This window comes from Nomascus leucogenys, chromosome 8, assembly GCF_006542625.1.
Source record: "Nomascus leucogenys isolate Asia chromosome 8, Asia_NLE_v1, whole genome shotgun sequence".
Classification (NCBI taxonomy): Eukaryota; Metazoa; Chordata; class Mammalia; order Primates; family Hylobatidae; genus Nomascus; species Nomascus leucogenys.
In genome coordinates this window covers 78,143,631-78,157,318 of record NC_044388.1, presented here as the reverse complement: position 1 = coordinate 78,157,318, position 13,688 = coordinate 78,143,631, and the positions used below count along the sequence as shown (strand labels likewise).

General features: G+C 45.1%; 1 protein-coding gene across 9 annotated transcripts in view; it reads right to left on the bottom strand.

Annotated features, from left to right (window-relative positions):
• Positions 1-13,688, bottom strand: part of PAX5 (paired box 5) — a 191,422-nt gene that overhangs the window by 113,050 nt on the left and 64,684 nt on the right. For all 9 annotated transcript variants that reach the window (XM_003263323.4, XM_012509210.2, XM_012509211.2 and 6 more), the window contains one exon: positions 12,306-12,481. In XM_003263323.4, coding sequence (XP_003263371.1) covers positions 12,306-12,481 — 176 coding nt within the window. The remainder of the gene's footprint in view (positions 1-12,305; positions 12,482-13,688) is intronic.

The window sequence follows — 13,688 nt, the reverse complement described above, 5'->3', positions numbered from 1 at the left end:
CAAAAAGCAAAAGTATTCTCTAATTGTTGTCCTTTCATATGTCTATTCTATTAAGCTTGTTAATTATGTTGTGCAAATCTTACAAATAACCTTGCCAATTTTTTTGTCAGCTTGATTTATTCATTAACAAGAGGGGCAGTTTAGTCTCCCCAAAATATCATGGGATTTGTTCATTTGTTCGTTGACATTTTTTGCTTTAAATATTTAGAGACTTTGTTGCTAAGTGCATACAGGTTCAGGAGTGTTATATTTTCCTACAAATTGTTCTTGTAACCATTAAGCAATAATCCTCTTTGTCCTTGAGCATACTTTGGGCCTTAAAGTTTATATCATCTGATAATGAGATTACTCTATCACATTTTCTTTGGTTAGTATTGCCATAATTTCCTCTCTCAGTCCTTGCAACCTTTCAATACCATTTTGTTTTAGATTAATTACTAAAAACACCACATTTCTGGGTCTTGGTTATTTTACATGTCTTCTATTTATCTTGCAAATCCAATCTATTTATCGAGACTACTCAAATATTTTTATTTATTTCTATCCTCTATTGTGTAATTTTATATTTTTAATTTACCTTTCTTCTCCCTTACCTTCTATTGGATCCACTAAGTATTCTAAATATTTCTTTTTGCTTCTTCTGGTTTGCACATTATGCATTCTATTACCATAATGGTTACCCTTTAATTGTTATCCTTAATTTGCACACCTGCATCCTTGACCTAACCCAGCCTAACGTTTATCAATATATCTATCTTCCTCCTATGAAATGCAAAAATCTTAGAATGTTTTCACTTAGATCAGCCTCCTCCCAATCTTACATATTATTATTGCCTTTTTTTCTACTTTGTTTTAAACCTCCAAAACTATTAATTACTTTTACAGGTGATATTATTTATTGGACAAACCTATTTAGATTATTGTTCATTTATCTATGTATTTGGTTACCATCACTTCTTAAATCCCATTCTCTCCTTTTGTATTTCATATCCTTCTTGTAGGCAACATATGGATGAGTCCTTCTGTTTTTTTAATATGCTCTGACAATCTCCCTTTTTTTTTTTTTTGAGACAGAGTCTTGCTCTGTCAGCCAGGCTGGAGCACAATGGCGAGATCTTGGCTCACTGTAACCTCCACCTCCCAAGTTCAAGTAATTCTCCTGTCTCGTCCTCCCAAGTAGCTGAGATTACAGGCACATGCCACCACACCCAGCTAATTTTTTGTATTTTAGTAGAGATGGAGTTTCAATATGTTCAATGGTATATTTAGACCATTCACATTCAAAGTGATTATTGATATAATTGGATTCATACCTACTATGTTTGTAACTTTTCTACTTGTTGAACTTGTTCTTTGTTTCTTTACCTCCCCCCTCTTCCTTCTCTGGTTTCAACTGAACATGTCATACAATTCCATTTTATCTCTTCTGTTAGCATTTCAATTATATTTCTTTTTTTAAGTATTAGTACTTTCCCTAGAATCTGCAATATATGTTTATATCTAATCTAAGTTCACCTTCAAATGATACTATTCCTCTTCAATCATGTACCTTCTAATAGAATATTCCCAGTTCCTCATTCCTGTCCCTTAGGACATTGCTGCCATTCATTTCACTTATCCATATGTAATAAATCACTCCATACATTGTTATTATTATTACTTTACACAAACAATTACCTTTTAGATCAATTAAAAATAGAAAACTCGGAGGTCTTATTTTACCTTCATTTATTCTTTCTCCAACTCCCTTCTTTCCTTTATGTAGATCTGAGTTTCTGAACTACATCATTTTCCTTCCTCTGGAGAACTTCTTTCAACATTTCTTCTAGGCCAGGTCTGCTGATGATGAATTTCCTCCATTTATGCTTAACTGGGAAAGTCTTTATTTTTTCCTTCACTTTTGAAGTATAATTCCCCATGATATAAAATTCTAGGTTGGTGAGTTTTTTCTTTCAACACTTTTAATATGTCACTCCACTCTCTTCTTGTTTGCATGGTTTCTGACAAGAAATCCACTGTAATTTTTATTCTTGTTTCTCTATAAGTAAGGTAATTTTTACCTCTGGCTTCTTTCAAGATTTTCTGTTTGTCTTTGATATTCTGACATTTGAATATTATATGCCTAACGCAGATATTTTGGTGTTCTCTAAGTTTTCTGCATTTGTGGTTAGCATCTGTCACTAATTTTGAAAAATTCCCAGCCATTGTTATTTCAAATATTTCTTCTTCTTCATTCTCTCTTCTCCTTCCGGCAACCTAATTATAAATATGCCATGTCTCTTAAAATTATCCCACAGTTCTTAGATGTTCTGTTCTGGTTTTCTGGTTTGGTTTTGTTTTTTCATTCTTTTTTCTCTTTGCTTTCCAGTGTGGGAAAGTTTCTATTGTCATATCTTCAAGCTTCCAAGTCCTTGGTCTGGCTGTGTCCAGTCTAGTGATGAGCCCATCAAAGAAAGTCTTTATTTCTGTTACTGTGTTTTTTATTTTTCTTTTGATTCTTTCTTAGAATTTTCATCTCTCTGCTTACATTACTCATCCATTCATGTATGTTGTTTACTTTTTCCATTACAGTCCTTAACATATTAATTATAGTCATTTTAAATTCCCTATCTTGGCCAGGCACAGTAGCTCACACCTGTAATCCCAGCACTTTGGGAGGCCAAGGCAGGCTGCTTACCTGGGCTCAGGAGTTCAAGACCAGCCTGGGCAACATGGTGAAACCTGGTCTCTACAAAAAATACAAAAATTAGCCAGGCGTGGTGTTGCTGCCTGTAGTCCCAGCTACTTGAGGGGCTGAAAGGGGAGAATCACTTGAGCCTGGGAGGTTGAGGTTACAGTGAGCTGAGATCGTGCCACTGTACTCTAGCTTGGGTGACAGAGCAAGACCCTGTCTCAAAAGAAAAAAATATGTATCTATCAAATAATTCCAAAGTCTGAGTCTGGTTCTGATGCTTACTTTGTCTCTTCTTACTTTTTTTTTTCTTGCCTAATATTTTGTTGAAAGTTGTACATGATACATGAAGTAATTGGACTAAAGTAAGGTTTCATGTTAATCTGGCAGATCTCAGCTGTAACTCTGTATTCTTATGACTGTCTAGATTTGGGAGCAGCTGTTTGCCCTCTGACCTCAATTCTCAGATAGGCCAAGAAAACGTGTTGATTTTCCTTTTGTTCAGCTTTACTTCTTATTGTAAAGATCAGAGTAATGGTGTCAAAACTTCACTTGTCAGAGCTGAAACTGCAAGTGTCTCATATCTTTCTTATTGAAGTACATGATCTAGCAGTTCAGCAAGAGTCTGTAAGTGGTAAACTCTCCCTGCCATTATCTGAAAATGTCTTTATTTGCCTTCACTATTAAATAATCATTTATCTGAGTACGAGGTAATTATTACTATCTCTTAACACTCGAAGATATTTTCTGTTGTCTTCTGACTTCTAACAATGCTGAAAAAAGTGCCCTGTCAGTCTAAAAGTTATACTTTCTCCCTGGTTGCTTTCATAATTTTCTCTTTGTCTTTGATGTTCTTCAATTTCACTAAAGTTTTGCTTAGATGTCTGTTTATTTTTATTTAACTTGCTTGGGATTTAGTATGCTTCTTCAATCTAATGATACATGTCTTGCAACAGTTTTGTTTCATAAAGTCTTAGCTATTATTTCTTCAAATATTGCCTTTTTTCTCTGTTTTTCTTTTTCCATGCCAACTGTTTGGTGTATGTTGGACTTTCTCATGATATTTTCTTTTATCTCTTACCTTTTTCTTTCATATTTCCCAACTCTTTAGCTTTCTATGCTATGTTCCTGAGAATTTCCTCAGCTCTGTCTCCTCCCAAATCACTAATTTTCTATTCAGCTATGTCTTATCTGGTATTTAACCCATCAGTTGAATTTTTAATTAATTCTGACATCATAATTTTTATTTCTAGAAAATTTATTTGATTCTCTTTCTAGTCTGTTCCTTCTTTTTCCATGGCATTTTATTCTTTTATAATGGTTTCTAGTCTTTTTCATCTATTTAATCATTTTCTAGTCTCTTTCAAATTGTCTGTTATCTTGGGTTCTTGGAATACTCATTTTCCTGGTCATGTCTCCTAACTTTCCCTCATTTTCTTGGGTGGTTTGACATTTTTAAATTGTGAGCTTATTTAGTAGTTATTATTTATTCTGTAGGCATGTTATACCTACGAAATTGTGGAAGGATCCAGATGAAAGTTTTTTTATATGCATCTGTGAGGCATCTCAGGGATTTCACTAATATGCATCCAGTTTTTGTATTATTTCTATTCTTGAATTTTTAAGAAAGTTTTGTTTTTCTCTGAGTCCCATGTAGAATCAAGTTTCCCTACTGCCTCCTTCGGCTTGTAGGTAAAACTTACCCAGTGCCCATTTCATGGAAAGTGCAGCTCTTCCAGGTTTCTACTTTTTTGCAGGAGCTCTGCTTCCCGCTCCTGTATATCACACAATTCTAAGACTACATCTTTTGTCTCAACATCAGCATCAAAACCCCAGCCCCTGTTCACTAGAGACTGTATTGAGAACCCATACCCTGGGCCACCGGGACATTAGCTCATGCACTTAAAGTTCTGGCTTTGAGCTGCCTTTTAAATTCCAGCCGCTGAGGATTTCCCTCTTTTTCTTTCAAAAAAAAAAAAAAAAATATATATATATATATATACACATATATATAATGTTTTATTGTTATATTTGATCCAATTGTTTGCAATAGGAGAGCCTACAATAGCTCAGACCTTGTTATAAGAACCAGAAATCTATGTTCTTTTTTAAAAAATAATTTACAAAACAATAAATGTTTATTTTTATTGTTTTTTAAGAGTTTTGTAAAGAGCTGACTTCCTTAAGTCAAACTTCTGACACACCTTCAAAACAAACAAGGTGTAAGACCAGAATTATCTGTTCTTTCGTCTTTTTTTTTTTTTGAATTACTAATATTGGATAGCCTTGTCTGAGGGGAAATATCTCTACTCAAAAGTCAATTCTCACATGGTATCTTTGGCTGCATCAATTGCTGTTACTTTATGCCACAAAACACAGCACAGGTGGTCAATGTCACTGACATGGCATATCTGTAAAAATTTCTTGGATGAATGAATGAATAAATGAATGAAAGGACATCCGAGCAAGGTGCGGGCAGCTCTTTGACAATTCACTTGTAATCTTTAAATCCCACAAACACAGAATTTGCCTGTCATCAAAAAGAGTGGAACAGACAGGAGGAAAAACTGTAAACAAGTCAAAATAAAAATAAATGATGGATTTCCCATTTGTTTTATCACTCACAGAATGTTAGAGCTGCAACGGATCTCAAGGATGACCCAGGGCAATCTCCCACCCCAAATGCAAAAACCATGACCCAGAGTGACTAGCCCAAGAGCCATCACTAAAGCCCAGAACCCCACGCTTTTCACTATGGCAGTTTGCCTGGTATTCCCTCAAATATCCCCCTCCCTTACAAAGCAGGAACGATTTTTATTGGGGAGCTGTCCTTGTGCTTGGTCCATAGGAAGACAAAGACTACTCAACTGTTTAGAAAATATTTCAAAAGCTACTTAGAAACAAATGGGCATCCCCAGGCAATATTCTTGGCAGCAAATCAAGTGAAGAAGGCTGAGGTCCCATAGAGTCCATGTAATTTTCATCCTTGGGTCACTTTGAGATGATGACAATAGAATAAATAGAATAAGGGAGAGTATGGCTGGTCTAGAGGCACCTGGCACTTCTAGAGATCTACGGAGCAACAATTCCAGAATAATCCTTGTGATTATCTCGTTCCAAAGGCAAAATAGCGTCCAAGTTAAATCTTAAGCAGTTCAGTGTTCAGGGTCAGTGAAGGCCTCACAGGGCAGGCAGGACTCCTCCTGGGCCCGGATAAGGTAGGATTTAGAAACAGGCTGAAAGAATGTTCCAGGCAGGGAAACAGTGAGCAGCAGCTTAGAGAGTGAGCCATAAAATTAAGAAAGTAATAACTGTAGTACCTGTCACCAAACACGCTCAGAGCCTCACCTGGGATTCACACGTACATATGCATACACATGCACACACATGTGCACGCCAGCCCTGGGAGAGGCTGGGCCATGGGCAGCAGCCCCCTTGGACACAGGAGCAGCCCAGCCTGTGTGGGCAGTGAAGGGTCAGGCCTGGCCACAGCCCGAGCATCTTGTGAGCAAGCAGAGGGACATGGGGACGGTGAAGGGGCGTGATGGGGATGAAGGTCTGGGGTTGGGTTTCAAGTGGTGGGAAACCATGAGGAACTCTTATGGGAGGTAGGCTTCAAGAAGAAAGAGATCCAATGGTAGTCGCAGGAACAGGACGAGAGGCAAGAGGTCCCAGTGAAGGTTGCTTCCAAGGTGAGCAGAATAATCCAGGCCATAAATCCTGGGCTCTGGGACACACTGCCCTCAAAGCAGTCACACCTCACCTCTGCATTCCAGCCCTCTGTGGTTGAGGTCCCCTCCTGCTCCTCCACCCCGTTGTACCTGACTTCCTTTCACTGCCCCCCATTTCAACCATCCAGGCCCCCTTGCAGCTCCCTGCCCACACCTGCATTCCTCTCTTTGCACAGTCCTTTGCCTGTGCTGCTCCTTCGGCCTCGAATGCCTTCTCCAGCCCGCCATCTGCTATTGCCACAGGGCTGCATTCTGCCGTTCCCTCAAGGCACCTCCTCCAGGAAGCCTTCCCCTTTCTCAGCCTGGCCCACCTGTCTCCCCACCCCCTCCTCTCCTTCTCCCCTCCTCATGGTGGAACACAGATCCACAATGAAGGAAAATGAGCTCCCTGAAGAAAAAAACCACATCCTCTTTCTCCCCAGGGTACCCAGCCCTTTTTCTGCCTCATGGTCGAGGTTCAGGCCATCCCTGATGACCAAGCTCAATCATGCTCAGAAGCACAAACCAGCCCCTTCCCAGGAACGGGATGCCCACAGGAGAAGGCAATGCTAGAATCCTGTTCGGCCCACCAGCCTGGAGAGGTGCCACCACTGAGAGCGCAAAGCAGCTGATGACAGCAGGAGGCATTTCTAGTGACTTTCCCTGTTAGACAAGGGGCAGATCTTCTCCCGATTTAACCCCCTGTGACCTTTGAACTTCCTGGGAGGTCAGCAGCACGTCCCCTTCCCCAGCTGTCTGTCTGTCTCTGACCCAATGGGAGGGAGGGCCCTGGCCCGTTCCATTTTGCACCCGTATTGATCTGTTGGCAGCAATGGGCTGGATAATTAGCCGGAATTAGGGTTTCCATTACAGCCAGGAGGCTGCTCCAGCTGATTTATCACCTGAATAATTTACTGTGATTGAAAGGAAATTAAAATGAACTCCATTTGACAACTGTGAGCTTTTATGGGCTTTAGTGAAGGCTCAAAAGCCAGATTAATAGCCTGGTGTTGGTTAATAGTCTGCCGAGAGTAAATACGGCAGGCTGTGCTCCGCGGCCTTCCTGTGGCGGCCGGCGGAGGGACCCGCTCCCACCAGGAGCGCTGCGCCGACGACAACGTCAACGGGAGTTTTACTGAAACAGATTCCACTATTGGAAACATACACACACACACACACACACACACACAACACACGCACGCAGATACACGCGTGCGCACACACACACTCGCCACCAGCAGCTTTATTTTCTTCTCTTCCTCCAACGTGATTTTTACTCACTCCACATGTAGGGAAAACAGAATTGCTTTTTCAATAACCATTTTGAAAAGGACGCGTTTCATTGCCCACATTAACCCCTTCCACCCAGGGCAAAGGGTTTACTACATTTCCCTATAAAAGCCCGCAGCCTGGGCCCGCTCACCCAGGTAGATCTTGGCGGGAAAAGCTGCAAGTGGGGCAGGCTCCCAGCTAACAGCAGTAACTGTCAGGACCCCTGCCTGGCCCAAGTGAGGAATGTTCTTCCCAGGGGGGACAGGGTGGGAGGATCCGGGAGGATGTGGCCTCTCCAAACCTATGGCAAGTTCTGAGAGTTCTGGAATGACAGGCAGACTCTGACTGCAATAGGCCAGGTCTGGAAACCAGCCAGCCAGAAAACTGGCACCCGGAATCGTCCTGGACCTGGAGGCCCATGGAACCATCTTGCATGAGATGAATACAGAAGACCCTGAGATGAGATTCCAGCTCTGCGGTTCAACAATCTCGGAAACTCCTTGAATAAACAATCTGTGAAAAAAAAAGTTCCAGTCTATATAATGGGGCTCCCAAATCGTGTCCAGCCTGTTTGGCAGGCATTTGCCTTGGGGGTCCAATGAGAGGATGGATGCGAACGGTCTTTGTGAACTGAACGCTATGGTTTGTAGGTGAGGAGGATCGCTGTTGTCACATTCGGTTTCAGCTGCTGCGGCTGTTCTTGTTGTTGTCGTCATCAAAATCATGATTACTCCTACCACAGATATGGAAACTGAGGCCCAGAAAAATAGTGACTTGCTCAGCAGGGCAGAGCTAGGACTCAAATCAAGCTCCCCGACCCCAAGGCTAGTAAGTGCTCTTTCTTCCCCACCAAGCTGCTCAACGAAAGTGACAGCAATGCCCCCATCCAGGGCACCAGGCCACAGAGACCCAAACTGAGACAGCTCCATCTGCTCGAAAATGGAAGAGGCAGCCAGCCTCTGCTGCCAGCACCTCAGGCCCCCTTCCTGTCACCACTGCCATGCCACGCTGGGGCTCACAGGCGAGGCCTGTGGAACATTCACCTCTCAGAGAGCTAGCACGAGGGGCTCAAGGAACCTATACCCTTGACGCACATCCCTTCCCAGCCTGCAGCCCCTTGCTCGGGCGTCATTTGTCCAAAGTGATTGGGAATCGGGCACGAGGGTATGTCATTCATAGTCCAGTGCCTGTGTGTGTGTGCAGGGCAGCCTGGTCGCCTCACCTTCCATCTCTCCTCATTAAGACACATTACAGGGAGGTGAAGCAGATTAACCAGAAAACACTGGGTCAGTCATTATCCCGCCACACAGTTCACCTGCAGTTGCCGTCTCAGACCGCACAGTCAGAGACAGGCCTGCAGATGTGCTCGCTCATTCTGAAGGACACTGGAGATGCTGAGTCCTCACAGAGTTTGTAATCAGGTCTCCTCCCCATCAGACCCCATTTCTCCATAAGCCCATGGGACCTGTCCTTCAAGCCCCCCATCCAACACTGCCCCCTCAGTGCCATCGTCCTTGATGCTCCCAACCCAGGTAACATCCCCCTCTCTGGCTGACACCTCGTCAGGACCCTCTGAACGGTCTCTCTTGTCCTGCGGGCTCTGAGTCCACAGCACGCTGCCCCTTTGAGACTGGACAGAGCTGATGAGCACCTGGCACTGTGCCTGGCTCCCAGCCCACGTTCAGGGAAGAAGTTAGAGGAGTGGCATGTGAGCAGGTGAGTGAGTGAATCCATGGGCGGCTTCCAGACCACTCAGGGATGAGGCCTTGCGGGCTGCATGGTCTTCCTGGGCACTCTGAGCTAAAGGAGCTATGGTGCAGATTCTGAGTCTCCACGACAGTCATGTGAAACACAGAGGGAGTCTCACACTGAGTGTCTGTGTTAATAAGGCGTTCATAGAAACACTTGTGCTGCAGAGGCCAGGTGGAGTTCAGAGGCCTGGATCCCTGCTCTTCCCTGCTCACTTGCTGGGTGACCTCACACATGCCCTGTCCTCTCTCTGGGCCTCTAAAAAAACAAGAGGTTGAAATCTTGCCTCTATGTTTCCTGTTACCCCTAAAATTACATGATCTTGTCAGCCATTAGAAGATAAACTTTCTGCCCAGGCGCAGTGGCTCAAGCCTGTAATCCCAGCACTTTGGGAGGCTGAGGCAGGCGGATCATGAGGTCAGGAGATTGAGACCATCCTGGCTAACACGGTGAAACCCCACCTCTACTAAAAAATACAAAAACTTAGCTGGGCGTGGTGGCGGGTGCCTGTAGTCCCAGCTACTCAGGAGGCTGAGGCAGGAGAATGGCATGAACCCGGGAGGTGGAGCTTGCAGTGAGCCGAGATCACGCCACTGCACTCCAGCCTGGGGGACACAATGAGATTCTGTCTCAAAAAAAAAAATAGATAAACCTTCTGGCTGGGTGTGATGGCTCATGCCTATAATACCAGCACTTTGGGAGGCCAAGGCGGGTGGATCACCTGAGGTCTGGAGTTCGAGACCAAGCCTGGCCAACATGGTGAAATCCCATCTGTACTAAAAATACAAAAAAATTAGCCAGGCGTGGTGGCGGGCGCCTATAGTCCCAGCTACTCAGAAGGCTGAGGCAGGAGAATCGCTTGAACCCAGGAGGTGGAGGCTGTGGTGAGCTAGGATCACACCACTGCACTCTAGCCTGGGCAACAAGAGCAAAACTCCATCTCAAAAAAAAAAGAAGAAGAAGAAGAAGATAAACTTTCTTCCACATTCTGGAGGGAAGGACAGGCCTCACCCAGGAAGGTTTCCTGATCGAGTCCCCTCTCACTCTCCCCCCATGTCAGAGAAAATGTGCCTTCTGCCCTCTCTCAGAAGGGCTCTGAGCAGAGTAGAGAGGGTGCTTCTGATGGAAACGGACTCTCCTCCCTGAAGTCCAGGATCTAGAGTGTGTGGGGGCGGCTATGCCCAGCACCATAACCATGTCCTACCCAGCAGAGGTGTCACTCGAATTGTAAGAGAAAGACTAAAATCCTCACCCCCGTCTACAAGACCAGGCCCACCTCCCCAGCATCATCCTCGCCCGTCCCTGAGCCACAACCACGCCGGCTCTCTCCGTTCCTCGTTCCTGCAGCCTCCCTCTCAACTCAGGGCCTTTTCACTTGCTGTCCCCTCTGCCAGGCACTTTCCCTCCACCCCCACTCCCCTTCTCCTTGCTCCACCCAACCCCTTCAGGCTCAGCATAAATACCTTTCCCCCAGGAGGCCACTGCGGCCTTCAGGCTGGCTCAGCCTTTGCTCTAGGCTCTCAGAGAACCTCAGACACCTCCTCCTCAGCACCAAGCACACCTGTAACCCATGACCCTTTAGGTAATTCTCTCACTGGGATTCTTCTACAAGTCTGTAGGCTCCCTGAGGGGAGGTCCAAGCCCATCTTGGTCACTGATGTGACCCGGTGCATGGCTCCATGCCTTGCACAAAGTAGACACTCATCATATTTGTTATGTGAGTGCGTCTTGCAGCGTGGCCTTAGGCAAGTTGCTGTGCCTCTCTGGACCTTGGTTTTACCATCTGAAAACAAAGTGGCTAGAAGGTCTGTAAGAGCTCTCATAGAAACTGCTCAGACACAGACAGACTGTCATAGATGGGTGGCCCCAGAGGCCCTGCTCCTCCCTCACCACATGGTTCTCTCCAGCATCTCGCCTCTCCAGGGGAGCTGTGCAGGGAGCCTACACTATTTGGAATGAGTTTTTGGAGAAAATTCAGAAGCATCCTCGAATTAGCATTTAGAGGAAGCTCAGTGCAGCCAGTTCTCACCACTAGTACCAGCGAGGAAAGTGCTGAGGAAAGTTATGGTCTGTAGGGTCTCTCTCTAGTTGGCCCACCAGCTGGGAGCTCTTGGCAGTCCAGAGCCATGTCTAGCCTGCAAGCTTAGCTGTCAAGGCCCTGGCACACACTGGGTGTCAGGAAATAGTCTTATGAATTGAATCTGGTACTTCAGGGACCTTAGTCAGGCCTCAAGAGCCTCTCACTGGGCCGAGCCTCGTGATCTCATCTCTACAGCCACAGGTAGTGACTACTCCGCCCAGGGTATAGCAGACAGCCAGTCAGCCAGGGCTGGCCCTCCTGCTTTCTCCCTGTCTTGCAAATAACCCAGGTGGGAGTTTGTGCAATGAGATATTTCTTTATCTCCAGACTTTTGGATTCAGTCACTAAAAGCATGACAAGGCGATCTGGTGAGAGAGCAGACAGTGGGATACCCACCCGCTCCATCATTCCATTGTTCACAGCTGGTGAGCCCCCAGGCCACGTGCTGGTTACATATTTCCACCATCATCCTGACTGACAAGATACTGACCCAGGACCACCTTACATGGCCCGAAAGATCATTACACCCTTCTGTCCAAAGAGCCCTTGGAAAGGACACCAGAGCAGCCAGAAAAGTCACCCACCCCCCGGCTGGCCAGCGACAGAGGCACCAGGGCAAGAAGCCACTGGAGCCCCAGACAAGCCCTCCCGACCTTGTAGGATGTAGTGGCTGCCCAAGTTTGGCCAAGAACACTGAAGAGACCTCTCTGAGCAGAACCTGGTGTGCCCTCACCCACACCCTGCCAGATGCCTCTGCCTTCAGGAACCTGGCTGGGCCGGTGTGGCGGTGGCAGGTGTGGCGGGCGTGCATCACGGGGCGTACCTGCTCGGGCTTGATGGGCTCTGTGGTGGTGAAGATGTCTGAGTAGTGCTGCCTCTCAAACACGCGGTCCAGCACCTCCAGCTGCTGCTGTGTGAACAAGTCTCCCCGCATCTGCTTCCGGAGGAAATCTCTGCCCGGAAGTGAGTGGCCGTTCGGCACTGGAGACTCCTGAATACCTTTGATGAGCAGGAGAGAGAAAGGGTGAGTGGAGGCTATACACGTTGCTAAAAAGAAAGACAGGTCAGACCCTGAGACTATGAAAAGGACCTGACCCCAACTCCCTCCCCGACCCAAGAAGACACCAGCAGGGGCTCAGGTAAGGCACTGCCTTTCCCAAGGTCACCTGCTGGTAAGTGCAGAGCCAGCCTCCCGCAGCCATGTGCCAGGGACTGTGCAAAGCCCTTTTGACATGCATCAAATCATCTAATCCTCATGATGACCCTTAAGGTAGGTTATTTTCCCCACTTTGCAGATGAGAAGATTGAGACCTAGAGAGATTTATTGGTTTGCCTGAGGATTCGAGCTTGGGCTGACCCACAGGCTTAGTCATCAGGTGCTCCTGCCCCTCATGTCCTGAAGACCCTCCTGGGAGGTACAGTTTTTCCCAGAGTTGAGGTCCTTACCCTGGACATTTGCTACCACATCATGTGACCGGTCAGTGAAACACTGTGCTAGGAAGACTGTAGGAAAATGGGACTCTCATACAATTCTGGTGGAAGTGGTAACAACACCTGTGCTAGACAAGTCGACAAATCTATCAAAACCACAAATGCACATTTCCTTTGATATAGCGATTGCACTTCTGGGAGTTTATTTTACAGCTCAACCTACACATGTGAGAAGTGATGTATGTACAAGGTTCTTGTAGCAAAAGACTGGAAACAACCCAAGAGTTTATTTGTGGGGGGTTGGTTAACTCAGCCAGGCATACTTGCATGATGGAAAACTGTGCAGCAGCTGAAAGGAATGAGGCTTCCTTCTGAGAATTGATATGAAAAGATGTTCAAGATACATTGTTATGTTAAAAAATAAAAAACAAGGTACAGCACAGCATGTATAATGTACAACCTTTTGTGTAAAAAAGGAAGAAAATAAGACGATGTACAACATAGATCTCTCCAAAGGATATATGAGAAACATTTACAGGGGTTGCTCATTCAGGGAGGTAGGAAGTGAGTGAGTGGAGGTGAGGGGGAGAGACTTTTCATGGCATGTTTTTCTTTGGTTTGGTTTCAGAAGTTTAAATGTACTGCTTATTACAAAATGTAAATTAACTAAGTACAACATTAAATTCCCTCTGTGTTCTGTATTGTTAGCTATTCACACTGTAACAGTCTCTGGTGATGATGCTTACATGTCAAAAGAAATATTATGAATTATCAA